The sequence below is a fragment of the Stegodyphus dumicola genome, chromosome 2, assembly GCF_044657685.1.
Source record: "Stegodyphus dumicola isolate Sdum_Otavi_A_Nest chromosome 2, ASM4465768v1".
NCBI lineage: Eukaryota > Metazoa > Arthropoda > Arachnida > Araneae > Eresidae > Stegodyphus > Stegodyphus dumicola.
In genome coordinates, this window is record NC_140769.1 from 225,451,995 (window position 1) to 225,468,791 (window position 16,797).

Below are 16,797 nucleotides of genomic sequence, written 5' to 3' on the forward strand. Positions count from 1 at the left end.
GATCTCTGCTTTGATGCTGAGATTCAATTAATTCCTTTGAATTAACATTAATCACTTTCTTAATTTCCTTGTCTTCCTCATCAGCTTGTGGTAAAATATATTCATCAGTGTCAACAAACGTCAGTTCTTCTAGTTTCTCCATTTCGGTTTCTCTATTTCGATCTTCTTCACGAGATCTTTTTACTTGAGATCGTGTCGAAACTGCATTTATTTTTTCTAAATTTAAGAATGATTTATTTTTGAACAATTGGGCAGTTTTGTTACCCAATACATATCTGCCTGGATCATTTGTAACAACAGCTGCCTTTGTCTTTATATGACCAAGTTCGCAATTAATTTCAACTTCTGCTAACGGTAGACACACTAAATGGTCATTTAAAAGATATTGTACCCAGACATGTTCTCCAGTCATTTTTGCGTTATCTATGTATTTCCGAGAAATAACATCAACAGTGGCTCCTGTGTCTCGAAGAATAGGCATTTCATGCCCATTAACTAAACCGTTAATTGTATATGTCTCTAACAAATCCTCATTCAAAGTAACACAATTTAGCTTTTCATTTGGTTTTAAGCGAGGACACTGAGGCTTAAAATGTTCATATGATCCACACTCGAAACAACGTGGTCGATATCTTTTGTCATATAAATTTTCTTGGTTCGTGTTTTGAAATTGACTTCTTTGTTGGTGATCTTTCTGGTATTTTGAATCGTCCCCTTTATCAGAATGCTTAAAATGAGGCGGATGCTCTATTTTTTTCACAAAATGATCATAATGCGGTTTAAATGATCATTTGTTCATTTTCTCAGTCTGACTGACAGAAAATTTCGGTTTTATTGTTTTTCTCACATCTTCAAAATCTTCAATTTTCTTAAATATTTCAGTAGGTGAAATGATGGTTGTCCATTGATCCTTAAAATGTTCTTTGAAATCAGGAGAGGTACATTTTTTATTTGATCAACCAGCATGAGATCTTTTAGCTGTTCAAAAGTTTTAATGTTTAATCCGTTAAGCCATCCTTCTAAATAATTCTTTAATTCATAGTAGAAATCATACCAAGTACTTTCAGTAGATTTTTGGTGTTTATTAAATAGTTGTCGAAATTTTTCAGCACTCAATTTAAATCGTTGTAACAGTAAATTTTTTACATATTCATACTTTTTCACGTCCTCTTCTGGTTATCTAGCAATAAGCTGAACAATGTCGGGAGGCAGCAATGAAATAAGTTGAGTCACTTGATTTTCAGCAGGTATATTCATTATTTTAGCTTGACGCTCAAATAACACCAGAAATAAACTTATTTCATCTTCTTTAGGGTTGAAACGTGGCATGATATCGTGAATTCTGATTTTTAAAGGCTGTTCAGCTAACTGCGTAGTTTCTACCGGCTGTGCTGTTGCAGCCATTGCTTCCAACTGAAGTTTCTGTAGCTCAAAGGCTCTAATTCGCTCTTCTTTTCTTCCTCTTTCTTCTCTTTCACGTTCCTTTTCTCTTTCTTCTCTTTCGCATTCAATTTCTCTTTCTTCCCTTTTGTGTTCTTCTCTTCTTTCTCCTCTTTCGCGTTCTTCTTCTCTTTCTCTTTCTTCTCTTTCGCGTTCTTTTTCTCTTTCTCTTTCTTCTCTTTCGCGTTCCTTTTCTCTTTCTCTTTCTTCTCTTTCTCTTTCTTCTCTTTCGCGTTCCTTTTCTCTTTCTCTTTCTTCTCTTTCGCATTCTTCTTTTCGTTCCCTTTCTTCTCTAATTGCACCCAGTAGTTCTCGAGTAAACTCCTCATCATAATTGAGACTTTCAGTAATCAGTTTATGCAACTGAGCAATCTTAAATTCAGGTTTCACGGTTAAACCTAACTCTTCCGCTAGTACTTTTAAATCCTGTTTTTTACTCCTAGCTAAGAATGACATGTTGACACAAGTTACCTTTATTAGGCGTCCTTTTGAAATTGAATCTAAAAGATCGTACTTGTACTAAAAATGTATAATTTCTGGCGAGACTTAATTTCTCAAATACGAAATTCACACTAACCAATTGGAGAGAATTATTTAAACAACTTTGCCAGGTTGACACAAAATACTATAATTCTACGTCGGGTTGACGTTTTAGCTCACTATTCATAAGCCTCGTTAGCTATAACTATATAAACACCTTTGCCAGTTAGGCAATACAATGAAATTTTACCCACGTCAGTTTGACTACTTTACTATCTATCTCCATGCCTGGTTGGCGATAACAAAAACAATTTTTGCCAGATTGGCAATACAACTTTTAGAATATACAATCTGTAATATGTCGGGATGACGTTACTATCTATCACACACCTGGATGGCGAGAACTAAGAAAAAAATCTTTGCCGATTCAGCAGTATAATCAAATCACACTACATCAGTTTGACGTTATTACTTATTTTCAATGCCTGCTTGGCAACAAATTCAAAAACTCAGCTAGCAGTTCTTTTTTTTATAAATGCCGGGATGGCTTATACATATCATTTATCAACATAAAAATTCAATACAAATAAAAGTAAAGCATAAATAATAATTTCAAAATACTTCTTTAGCACAAATATCAATTATAAATTTCAGCTGAATATTTTTAGTGTCAGTTATTTTAAACAAAATTTTACACGATAAACTATAATTCCAAAATAAAGTATTAAAATTCAATAAAAGCTTTTTTAAGAAAACCAAAAGTTAATCTTATCTTCAGAGATCAGCAGTATCCTGTTTTGACAGATTTTTGCTCGGACGCAAGTTATAGGAGCACAGAAGATAACCTTTGAATGATCTGCTTCAAATCTGGCTTTAAAACGGCAGACTTCTTACATCCATTTCTCCTTGAAATAAACAAACTTGGCAATTGGTATTAGCAAACATGTTCTAAAAAATTCAGCAAATTTCTGGGATTAGGAGACTAGCACCATCGAAATTGATAATTGCACTCCTAATTTCCAGGATCTCGGTGGAACCTCCAATTAATTATGACTGTAATGTATTTTGCAGTAATTTACAAACAGACAATCTTTTTGGTAGAACATAAATTTTATTTCTAGCTCACGGTGACAGACAAATTTCATACAATTCTTAAGTGGGAAAATTTTCATACTACTCCTAGCTGGTAAAATCTTCAAAATTCTAATCTTTTAAAACAATATCTCACGTTGCTGAGCAATGGTTTAACACAAAAATGGAGTTGCCACTTCAACAATAATTATATTTATTTATTAAATAACAAGATATTACAACCATAACATGATTTTGGCGAGAAAAGTGATGAATGATGTTATTTTCTTGCTTGATATAAATTTTAAATTCATACTAAATTAAATGTTATTTGATTCTATCAGCAATTTGATTTGAATTAGATAAATAAACCTTCTTGTTCATTGGAAACGTAGTTTTTTCCTAAATATTTTTAAAATATACTTTTGTATTTCATGTAATGTGTCTGTTATAATAAAATCAGACAAAAAATGTCATTTTGCTATTAGACAAAGTTCCCAAAGTAGTCAATCAATAGATAGTAATCTGATACACTGCATTTGCTCTTGTTACAAAAAGGTCCCATGTCTGACGGAAGTTTAATCAAGATTTATTGGTACTTTTCCATTTCGCCGGCGCAAGCGATAAAGTTGCCGAAAATGGTAGAACTGATGCCGAAGCGAATATCTTCGCTGATAACCTTTCACGGCACTTTTTCAAAACAAGTCGCTGAGATTTATTATCAGATTTACCTTTTTTTTCAATATTGGCATACAGTTACATAGAATTTTTTTAATTATAATATTGAAATAATTCTTGCATTTAAACTCGTATTCCATACTGAGATTTAACTTGAAATTAATGTAGATAATTCCTGAGAGAATCAGATTTTTGTAGCGTATTTTACGTGAGATGAGATTGTTTGGGATCACGTGATATTAACCTGCGAATCAAGAGGTTATACCATGAAAGCATAGTAAATCTTTAATTTAATGTCTTTAAATTCTTAAATTAACGTCTTTTACAAATATGTCAAAAATGGATGAAAACCAATGAAAATTTGGGATTTGCCCAGGACAGAGGAAGAATCCGTCAGATTCTTTCAAGCGAAAGGCGTTTTGCCTAACATTGCTATTTGTGAAAATAATCATGAAATGAAATTATATTTCGAAGATGAAATTCAATGGTGTTGCAACCTTTCAACTTGCCGCAGTAAAAGAAGAATACGGAAAGGCACATGGTTTGAATCATCGAGATAGAGTTTCTTGAAGTGTTTAAGATTCATTTATGGTTGGAGTGAAGAATTAACTTCAGTTAAATGGTGTGAAAAGCAGTTGGAAATCAGTCATGGAACAGTTGTGGATTGGAATAACTTTTTTTACATGCAAGAGGTTTGTGTGGATTCTTTACTTAAACATCAACAATGCAAAATAGGAGGCCCTGGTATGATCGTTGAAGTGGATGAAAGTATGTTCACGATTCAGTTATTCCAGTTCAGTTATTCCGATTCATGGAAATCATATTGCACTGAAAAACTGGAAGACGAAAGTTTCGAACATTTCAAAGTGAACCATAAATACAATTTTGTAGATCTGGAAACTGGAACGCACACGCAAAAAATTGAAAGACTATGGGGAAGCGCAAAATGGCAGAATAAGAAACACAGAGGAACTGCTCTGCATCATCTGGAAAGTTACCTTGCCGAATTTACGTGGCGAAAGGACACAAAAGACCCATTTGAAAAAATTCTAAACGATATTAAAATATTTATGCCTCCAAAATAATAAAAAAAAAAAAATAAAATAAAAAAATGTTTAAAATTCTTAGAATTAACATTTCTTAACATTTTTTTATGTGTATACTGTGTGTTGTCGCCAATAAGGTCTGCTTGGCGAGATTTGCGCCGGAGAAAGGGAAATGGCGAGGTTTGCGCCGGCGAAACGGAAAAGTACCGATTTATTTGTTTATAATGGAAAAACATTTGTTGCTTACATAAATTAAACACACAGCAAATAATTTTATACAAAATACGCATGCAAGAAAAGTATGATTAATGTAGATAAAAATTGATACCTGTCGAAATTGAGTCACAACCATGATCAAAAAGTTCCCCAAGTGGAGAACTTGAACCTGTTCTTCTGGCTTGCTTACCATCACAAGCATCTAGAGACTGATACACAAATAACCCAATGGCACAGAGAATAAATGCCCAACTTGGAGGCTAAATAAACAAAAGAAATTACAATTCTTTTGTACTTAGTGTAAAAAGAGTGCAATGAAACACAACTAAAGTTATTTCATAGTTACATTCTTAAAAAATTTATATTAATATTTTAATGCATATATTCCTTGCATAAAAAAGGTCAATAATATACCTAACTTCCATAAATATTTAATAGTTGAATTTTTCATATCTTCTGAAAAAAACAATATATCAAATTGTTAATTAATAAAATCATACATTTTTTTTCAATTAAACTAAATTCTAGAAACACAGGAATAAAAACTGGAAACTGAAAACAAATTTAACGTATACGGTAGAAATTCAGCTGACCAGCACCTGACAAACTTCATTAAAATCTTGTTCGGGAATTGAGCAGGTTAATCTTTGGATTATGGTAACTTGGCGATTTTTTTGCTAAAATTTGGCGACCAACCCTGCTACAGCAACCTGCTAGTTTTGTTTTGGACGCCATTTTGTTTTCACGAAGTAAAGGCATTTTATTTTTTTTTTTACTCAACATTTTTTTCCAACAATCTGCTAGCTGAATTGCGCTTATGCTAGAACTTTTATGGAACAAAAGTGCTTAATCATGATGAAGATTAGGTGCAAAATTGGGAGAAAGTGCAGAATCGCCCACTGCTTGCAGCGTTTTTAAGATTTGCACATACACAGTATCCATGTACACGTTGACCTATTTTCACTTAAAAAAAGATCCCAGAATTGCACAAAAATAGCATTGCGCACACTCTTGACTTTATAAATGTACACTGCTAAAGTCCTTTCTAATAACCTTTATCGCCTTACCAAAATGTCGCCAAACTACCTGTTACCATATTCCAAAGATTAGCCATTGAGCACTATGTAGCACAGAGGAGATGGTATTTAGGTTCCGTAACTTTATTTAACAATTAACTTTATTTAACCGTAACTTTATTTAATATCAGTTACAGACTATGTAATTTTATTTTTTATTTTGAAAAACAGGTAATAAAGTATATCAAACTATAAAACTTAATGCATGTATTCATTTCATAAAATTTCTGATCAAAATTAAAATTGCAAGATTAAATTTTTATTTTCATTTATATGTGCAAAAGTCATCGTAAGGCTTTTGCATATATAAATTTTTTAAAAAAATTTTGTAAAATTCTTAATTTTTTCCCCTTGAGAAAGCAGTCTTGGTTGATCTTTAGATTATGGTAACTTGGCGATTTTTTGGCGACCAACTCTCCTACAGCAACCCTCTATTTTTTTTTTTTTTTTTTTTTTTCCCTGCCGGCATTTTGTCTTCACGAAGTAAAGACATGTTTCTTTTCTTTTTATCTACTGAACACTTCTTCCAACAATCTACTAGCCGAATTACACTTATGCTAGAAATTTTATCTAACAAAACTGCTTAATCATGACAAATGTTCACTGCAAAATTGGGAAAAAGTGCACAATACCATACTCCTTACGCGTTTTTCAAAATAACACATACACATAAACCATGTATACGTCGACTTATTTTTACTTAAAAAAACATCCCAGAATTGCACAAAAATGGCATTGCGCACACTCTTCACTATATCCATGTACACTGCTTTTTTCTCATAAATTAGAAAAATTTCACGAAAATACATGACAATTTTCTGAATCTTTAAACCCGGTAAAAAGAACATATATGAAATTACCTGATCGCGAAAAAGTATATACCCTTTCCAAATATGAACATTTCTACATATAAAATAAATAAAATATCCCAAAACTGCCTATTATATTATAAATGTCACCAACGAATTCATACCGCAAGCATTACAAATACTTAGTGTCAAATATTTAAATTATTTCCATGCACGTTTACTCCAACTAAAACGTATACCAAATTCCTACAAACATAAAATTCACAAAATAACTATCATTTAATTAAAATATAATTAAATTCAAAAACACTACTTAAAATATAAATAAGCACATACATTAAATTAATAAAAATTAGCTTACAATCCTAATTACTTTAAACTAAATCATTGCTGATAACAATTTTCGCAATAATACCAAATTATTTTACTTCCACCTTACATTTAGAACAATGCATAAAAATAATATCCTCAAATAATTAAAAATACTAACTTACCTAATCTTCTTCAGAATCTTGCTTACATGGTGGATACACTTTTATTATGTATTCAATAAAATTATTGAATGACTTTTTCTGCGAATTTTTCCTCCACACTTACTCTGCTAACTAAATAAAAAGCAAAATTCTCTTTATCACAGTGCCTCGGAATGTCGCTTTTTATAGCACTCCACGTGCCCTCTATTGTATTGGTATGTGCACCTGTTTCCAGATCTTTAAAATAATATTTGTGGTTCACAGCAAGATGTTTAAAACCTTCATCTTCCAAACATTCATATGATTTTTCACTTTAGACAGCGCCATACAATCCCAAAATTATTCAACCCTACTTCACACAACACACAATGAAGCTTAATACAAAATAATATACAGCTACAGATATTTTTCCAAATTCCCTCCTTTTCCGTTAAAGAACCGTAATTCATCCATTAATATCACATGACATATCCCATGATCTCTCATTTCCCTCACACAAAATAATGCGTAATCGGAACTGAGTACTGCTCACATTATAAACAAAGTCCCAGGTAGTAACCTTTATCGCCTCCAAAATGTCGCCAAACTACCAGTTACCATATTCTAAAGATCAGCCGCAGTCTTTTTTAAATTGCAGATTATTAACATTTGAATAATTCTTGACATGAAAGAAAGAAAGTCTACAAGTTGGATTTTTGTGAATTAAAAATATTCAAAACTCTCCATGAAATCTTAATTATTAAATATAATTACAAGTGATATACAAGTGCTACACGAGTGATCTACAAGTGCTACATGAGTGATATACAAGTGCTACATGAGTGATATACACGATACAGTGACTTACAATATGTCAATTGCTGTGGTGTTTCTAATAAAATGAATATATACTACTACAGTACATAAATACATTCACTAATAATACAGGACATAAATACATTCACTCCTGAACATGACATGTCTGGACAAATCTAGCACAGTTCAAGTTCAGTTTAGCAAGTGCCTAAGTAGCACATATTCACATATTACTTTGAAAGTACAAATTTTAATGTCACATTCATATAAGCCAATCTGATCCAATGCCCAAATATCATCTATTTATGAGTACTAAACTGGCAATATTATGAATTAATCAATATCAAAACATATCTCATCTGAAGTTCCAGCCAGAATTAAAATTTCTTTCAAACACTGAAATAAAAAGTACCAGAAAAAAATATTTCAGTTGGATCTAAATGAACTTCAGCACTAGAGAGCACTTTCAAAGATTACAAGATGGAAATTTTACAACAAATGAACAGTTTTATATTTTCTAAAAAAATTACTTTTTAATATTTAATATCAAATCTACAGATTAAATTTCTGCATTTCTATTAAGTATATTTAAAATAAGAATTTTTATAATTCCAATTAAAGAAATGACAGATTAGATAATTCACCTCATGAGGTTGAAAGAAGTTGATTTAAACTGCTCCTTCAACTTACCTCTTGCTGAGCATCTGGACTGTAATATACAAGTATAAGTGTCGTTGCAATTGTAATGATAAGGCCATTTATTGTCATTAAATTTGGTGCAAGCCATAGCGGCAGTTTTGTGACTAACCAGTTCCAGTATGGTTGCAAAATAGGATCTAAAAGTGTCGATCCACAGCTGTTGTATTTATGTTCACTTAGTCTCTTTAATTGAGCAGGTGTCATTATATCACTGCTGCTAAATATCATCTTATCCGTTGGTTTTAAATTATATTTCGATAAATTACAAAATTCACTAATAGTAATTAAAAAAAGATAAAAATACAGGTTCAAAAGTCGTGTATTATACTTCTTTAACCACAATATATATTATCTTATGCATATATACATACATTCTGAACATGCTATAAAGATGTAATAAACATGTTCACCACACAGATCATTCATAAGTTTACAAAGTTAAGTCTAAAGTTCATTTCTCACTGATGGTGTGATGTTTAGAGTATAATTTTATATTCAACTATGCAGAAAAGTGACAAATATGGAAAAATAGTCCTGTTTTTTACCGAAAAAATTCCCTTATTTCAAACTCATTACAAACCACATAAAACATTCTCCCGATTTACTACTTTAGTTATCAGCATTTACGCAATAGATTATCAAATTCTACTAAGCGGAATTACGCTCCTTTCAGACAGACAGAGAGACAGACAAAAGTTGATTTTGGCTGCATGACATTTAACATCCGGTTATGATGTTTGGTCACACATAGGTTGCGAAACGAGTGTTCGTTCCATTCAAAGAATCTCTAAGGAACTACAGTAACATGAATGCTGTAGAAAATATAAACCTTTCTTGGAATGTGGTAACAGAAAAATGTTTGAAAGGAGTGTGGAAGAACATTTGGCGACATCTAAGCAAAGGCGGTGACACTGGACACTCTGTCGATATGAATGAAATAGTTTAAGAAATAGTGGAATTAGCGAAACAGTCCGGTTTAGATGAGGTACATGTGGAAGAAATAGTGGAAGAAACAGCAGCAAGTCTTTTTATTAATGATGAGCTAAAGGAATTAGTGGACCATGAAGAACACAAAAATATTGAATTAGTAGTAATTCTGAAGAATAGCAAAAAGAACTTTCAACAGCGTTTCTAAAAACTAGTTTTACCACTATAACAGAAATTATGGACCAATTTATTGAAAATGACTCAAATTTTTACAGGAGTTTAAAGGCAAGACGAAGTGTTATGGATGTCTTATCCATTTACCAACAACTTCTTACAGAGCGCTAAAGGAAAACGCAAATTACATTAGATACCTTCATGATAGAAAGGCAGAAAATTGGAAATACAAAAGACACTGAATGAACTGAAATGTAAACATACTGTATTTATTTTTATATGTTTTATTTATTTTTATATGTAATAAATAATTTTATTTATTTTGATATGTATATTCGTTTATTATGTTTTTATATTTGTAAGAAATAACTTTTTGTTTTATTGTTATAAAAAACGTAATTAATAAATTGATTGGTAGTTCCCTCATGCGGCAAAGCATGTATGTTTTCTGGGGGATTCCGGGCCGGGCCCTTCGGTACATTTGTCAGAGACACTAACCACTATCCCGTTTGGTTGGCTTTATTATTTTTAAATTAATGAACAAGCATTATTAATTTTTTTAAACGTTAACTGTAAAATGCTTACAGCAGTAACAACTTTATGCTACCACAGTTAATTTTCAGGCTGGTTCTTCAAATTTAAAAGTGTCATTTTTTGCTGTGAATTGCGTCTTTGCGATTTTAGTGTCAACATGGAAACGTCATCATTCTTCACTTTCTGTTTGTGAAAGTCAATACTAGAGCTACTAGAGACACCTTTATTTAGCCTTAGCCCATACTAAGGCTATCTTTCTCTCCGGCTACACACCTCCTAGTGCCTGTACCATCATCATTTCCAACTTATACAAGGATTAATGCCATATTTTTTGCTACATTAAAATATGCCTTACAACACCATATGATTCCAATGATCGAAAAGTGACGCAAATTCGCTAGGGATAGGACTCCCCAGTCCAGGCCCCCTTTGAAATGAACGTATCGTTCTCGGATGGTACTAAGGCTATATGAACCAAGGAGGTTAGAATAGAAGTGGGAGGGTTCGCAGTTCCTCCACTATAGGGGAAGGAAACTCCACCGAACAAGCCGCGTCCATGTTTGTACTTCAAAACATTACAATACTGCAGTGAAACGTACGTGTTTCTAACAAGTTCCGTGCATGTATTTTCCAGTAAAGATATGTTAAATTTATATTGAAATGCCTTGTTATTCTTAAATTTTTACTTTAAAGTAATAAAGATGATATCCGTAATTTACTATTACAGAAAATTATTAAGAGATAGTTCGAAATCTAAATGCATGTGTATAACATTAAAGCCTTTGTAAATGATATTTATGCATATTTTAAGGGTTTGTGTAGGTTTTATTAACAACTTGTTGGGTGTACAGTCGGTCACAAAAGTATTCGAACACCGGTACCCTATCAGAAAATGACAAGATGGCGTTTTTTTTCTCTTTCTCTCTGTGTGTCGTGTTATTCCATCCTAGGTTTTCTTCTCCCCCCCATCTTGGAAAAAATTGGTAACGATCTCTTTTTGAATGGGTAGATGCCATTTTGAGAAAAAGCTGACGACCCTATCTTGGAGAATGAACATGACCGCTCCACACACCCTTTCTCTCTCTCTCTCTCTCTTTGAATTGGGAAGCCATTTTGGGAAAAAGCAGACGACCCTATCTTGGAGAACGGAAATGAACGCCTCTTCCTCTCTCTTTGAAATGGGAAGCCATTTTGGGACCCTCTATTCTTGGGGAGGGAGAAAACTGAAGTCTGCACCCCGCTGTCTCTGAATGCGGAAAGCCATTTTGGGAAAAGCGGACCCTCTTCTTCTGATCTTGGAGAACTGGAAATGAACGCTCTACACGATCTCTCTTTGAATTCAGAAGGTATTTTGGGACCTTCTAATGTTGGAAAACTGAAATGAACGCTCTACGCCTTCTCTCTCTCTCTGTCTCCAAAATGGCTGAGATGAGTAGCCATTTTGGAGAATTCTCCACCACCATCCTAACCTTGCAAAAAACAGAAATGAACGCTCTACACCATCTCTCTTTGAAAATGGGGGGTGCCATTTTGAGACCTCCATCCCCTAAACTTGGAAAAAAACTGAAATGAACGCTCTACACTCTCTCTCTTTGGACATGGGTAGCCCTTTGGGGACCCTCTCCTCTTGGTAGAAAAAAAGAACTGAACTAAAGGCTCTACACAATCTCTCTTGGAATGGGATCCATATTTCGGGAAACGTGGAGCACCTCATGCTGGAAAACTGAAGTGAACCACCAAGATTGGACTCTATATAATATTTTTTTATTGACATCAGGACCCTCCTCCATTTGTTGTTAAAAAAATGTTTTTTTGTTTTTGTTTTTATCCCATTTCCGATGTGATTTCAGAAATGCAATTCCATAACAGTTCAATTTCATTCGAGGTTAACTGATCTAAACAGTCTTTGACCCACCCATCCGTATGATTATTTTCTTCTTCTTCCTGTTCCATCAAATTTTGTAAATCCATATAATCATTCCATACGGGAAGGGCTGGATCCTCACAAGGCTGTCTTGAAACACTTGAAGTCTCTTTGGGATGAGTGGAGGGATCTAGGATGTCTGGACCCTGCTGCGATTCTGCCTCCATGATTTCTGGACCCGTTGGAACTTGTGGACCCGGCTGAAATTCTACCTCTACGATTTCTGGACCCGTTGGAACTTGTGAACCCGGCTGTGATTCTGCCTCCATGATTTCTGGACCCGTTGGAACTTTTGGTCCCGGCTGACATTCTACCTCTACGATGTCGGGACTCGTTGAAGCTTGTGGACCCGTCTGAAATTCTACCTCTACGATGTCGGGACAGGTTGGAGGAGAAGAAGAAGAAGAGGATACTGGAAGAGGTTCTGTCTGTGAGGAGTCCGAAAGAGGCTGCCTGTTTGAACAAGTCGGTAAAGAAGAAGACGAAGCTTCTGGGTTCTGAAGCGGATCTTGCACGCCAGGTAGGTTCCGGTAAGTCGACCGTTTTTTAAGAGGTAATTTTTTTTCTTCCTCCTCATCTTCAATCGTGATGACTTCAATTTCATTCCGTTGCCGGGTCGATTTTGTTTCGGGCCATGACGGTTTGGTCCAGCTCCTCTTATCATCCAAGGAAGGGATGGGTAAAGGTGGTGGGGGGTTCTCTTCTTCTTCTTCTTGAAACACCATCGGCGATTGGAAAGAAATCTCCTTTTTCAATTATTTCCAAAGCGTCCACGAGAACCGATCGACGAGAAAGAGACTCTTCTGGGTCGTGACGATGAGATATTGCGGTTTCGGGGGAACGACATAGTTTTGAAAAGGTCTTAGAATATATTTCTTATATTTCATCCTGTCGGTGACTTTAAAACTTCTTTCCTTCAGATTGGGAGACGATGATTCGTAATAGGCGAGAGGAGCGGCTGTGGTCTGAACAATATGAACTTCGTCCTCAGCCGTCGTTCTCACTCCAAACGTAAAGTATCGTTTCGTGAGAAGAATATTCTTCCACCGAAAACTCGTGCGCGGTTCCGTATATCGCCGGTCTGTTTGAATGGGCCGTCTCAAAGCTCGATCCATCCGGTTCCAAGAGAAGGGAGATTCCTCTTTCGTTTGTTGCGATTCGAATAAATTTCTGTATATATTCTGAACGAGCAGGTTGGAGGATTCGACATCTTGGTTGAAAGAAACGATCGCTTGATGAGGTGGTAAATGCGGAATAAATGTCGCACAATGACAAGCCAAAAAGATTTTCAAGTTGGAGATTTGCTTTAGCGTCTTCAAATCCTCCCCGTTCGAAATCCGTTGAGTTGGAAAACCGTCTAACAGCGACATGGCTCCCAATGGAAAAGAAATGATCTCGCCCAGTACTCTCGCCTTTTTATATATAGACACACACAGACACACATAGAGGATCTATGACGTCCGTTTTATTTGTGTTTTTTTTTGTTTCTCTCTCTCTCTCTCTTCTTTCCAAGAAATCTTATCTCCATGACCTCTTTTTCTTTTCTTAAAAGATGAATGTGTGCGGGAATGAGGAAGTGAAAGTAATAATTTAATAAACAAAAAATTATCCAACCATGACCTTCTTTTTTTTAAAGTCACCCTTTCCATACCAAGGACGTCCAGAGATAGAGGAAGCAGGCAGAGGAGGAGGGAAGGGAAGGTAACACTCTCTTTCTCTCTATAAATAAAATGGGAGAGCCCCAAAGTCGTGTTTTTGTCCAAGTGGATCATGAGGAAGCATCCCCAGCTCACCACGTGTATTCCTTTCAAATATAAATATGTTGATCTTTCCTTTCATATAATCCAAGGAGTCGTTTACTTGAAAGCCTCCGATTTTTCAAAATGTGCGGGTTATCATACCGTGGGGAATTGTCAAAAGATGCGGGACGAATTTTTGTCCGACGAAAACGTGTTGATGGCTCGTGACATTCCACCTTTGGATGCACAAATTTTGTTAATGAAACGAGCCAAATATTTTACACGTCCCACTTTCTAACCGTCTCGCAAATGAATAGGATTATGGATCGTCTTGAGAAGACAAAAGGGATTCTCGTTCATTTTAGTCAATGGTTGCACAAATGTCTGCACGAACCTCTCTCGATCGAGAAGACTGGGAAGAATACCTATTATATTCTTCTCGAGGACTCTTCTCCTTCGTCTCATCTTAAGGAGGCCACGACTTTTGAAAAAATCCTCGAGCAAGAAAAAATAGAATGGTGGAACAACTACCCCATCCCTCTCCCCGAGCATCAAGAGGAGCCTGTTCAGAAGGAAAAGAAGAACCCTTTCCAAAAGCCTATCCTCATCCTCCTCGATAATGATGGGGATGAGGAGAAGTCTGTTCAGATTCCTCTCCGTTTGTCAAAACCCGTCGAGGATGAAAAACCTCCCCCTTTCTCAAGACCCCTCGAGAAGGAGAGACCTCATCCTTTATCAAACCTCCTCGAAGATGAAAAACCTCTCCATTTATCAAGACCCCTCGAAAATGAGGGACCTCTCGATTTGTCAAGACCCCTCGAGGATAAGAGAACCGAAACTCCTCTCCCTTTCTCAAGACTTCTCGAGGAGGAGGAGGAGGAGAGACCACTCCATGTCTCAAGACAGGACCCCCTCTATCTGTTGAGGATCCGAGGGAAACCATTCCTATTGAAAAACCATCTATCGACGATCCTCAGAAAAGATCTTCGGAGGAGACTAGACTTCCATGTAGAAAACGAATCTGCCACAATCATCATCATCATAATAATAATAATAATATACCCACCCCCTCTCAACAACAGAATCCTACAACATTTGCAGATAAATGCATTCAAACCAATCCCTTTATAGTAACCCTTTTGATTGGAGAACCCGTGCATTAGCCTCGAAAAAAATGAGATTCTAGACTGTTTCTATGACCAGAATGTTAAGCCAATGGATAGGTCTAGCTCAGAATTTTTCTTTTTAAAAGAAAATAAATAACTAATCCAAAGACTATTCGTAAATATAAATGGTAAAGTCTCCAGTCGGCTGGAAAAAAAATTTCAGAGCTGAGAAAAATTCTCCAACTCAAAAAAAAAACTTTTTGTTAATTATTATCATGTTTTAGACATGATAAAAATTAACGACCCCCTTCCCTTTTCGTCTGGGAATGTTGTCTCACTCTTTTGAAAAACAAATCGTGATTCATTCATGGAATGATTGCCATTAGAGAAAGGATGAGTCATGGTCTATTTTTAGAAAGGGTAAGACATCCTTCCCAGACAAAAAGGGAGGGTCATTAATTTTTATCATGTCTAAGACATGATAAAAATTAACCAAAATTTTTTTTTCTGAGTTAGAGAATTTTATCTCAGCTCTGAGAAATTTTTTTTATCCCAGCCGATTCGAGACTTTACCATTTTTTTAAGAATGATTTCTCCCTGATCTATTATTTCAGAATTCCAAGTTTCGCTTCAGAACCATCTGTGCTGTTGAAGAAGTAACGTGATATATTTATTTTTTAAGGAGTTCTGTTAAGATTGAATTGTGCAGGATCGACCTTGCGAATTTCTTCTCTGTGTCTTTAAATAATAATGATACCGAACCGCTTTTTGTAGAGCGCAATGGAAAAAACCTTTTGTATGGTTAGGACAATTCATGTGTTCGATCGCATTGTATTTGAGAATCTCTTGCGTCGATCATGAAATGCAATAAATGGATCTTTGCAACCATTTCTCTAAAAACCGCCGTTTTATTTCTCCTCGCACCCAAATCATGGAAAAGGGTTCCGTGAACATCGTTAACACCCATGGAAAATAACTGTACGGAATTTCTCCTTCGTACCACGACAAGCCGTGATAATAATCACTCGCCCACACAGCGGTTCGTTTTTCTTTTTCGGTGAGCATTTTCCATGGAAACTAGGGTTTAAAAACAAATACCCCTCGAGAAGTACCGTCCAATGTGACGTAAGCCAATTCTTTCACAATAAAGGCTCCTTGAGAATCGTAGAAACCTTCAAAGTCGAGCACGAGTTCCATGTTTTTTATTTCTTTTTCTTTCCAAGTTGACCTTTATTATTATTATTATTATGGATGTGTATTGAGATGCGCACGATATTATTCAAAAAATATATATACGAATGTGACCTTTCCCAGAATTCATACGACATGTCACGTGCAACCTTCTCTCTCTATATAAAAGAGGAGATGGCGAGAGAACGCTATCCATTTTTTCCTTCAGGACACACACAGCGAGAGAGAGAGAGAATTTTGTTTTTTTTCTCAATTGAAGAAGATGGACATTTTGAGCGCCAAACCTCTCAAAGATTCCTACATTGTTCTGGACATGGAATACTTTCACTGCCATGATCCAAAGACGGGAGATATATGTTTCATCTTGAAAGAACTGGGCTACATAACTTGCGATTTAACCTTATACGGATCCATGATTT

General features: G+C 35.1%; 1 protein-coding gene across 2 annotated transcripts in view; it reads right to left on the bottom strand.

The window, feature by feature from the left end:
- bbc (choline/ethanolaminephosphotransferase 1 bbc) overlaps nucleotides 1-9,514 on the bottom strand; it is a 75,342-nt gene extending 65,828 nt beyond the window's left edge. Inside the window, exons 1-2 of one of the 2 annotated variants that reach the window (XM_085811821.1) lie at nucleotides 8,775-9,514; nucleotides 5,044-5,191 (exon numbers count right to left, since the gene is read on the bottom strand). In XM_085811821.1, coding sequence (XP_085667947.1) covers nucleotides 5,044-5,191; nucleotides 8,775-9,011 — 385 coding nt within the window. In that variant the 5' untranslated portion in view covers nucleotides 9,012-9,514. The remainder of the gene's footprint in view (nucleotides 1-5,043; nucleotides 5,192-8,774) is intronic. The other variant, XM_085811820.1, reaches the window with a different exon arrangement.
- Nucleotides 9,515-16,797: the final 7,283 nt, after the last annotated feature.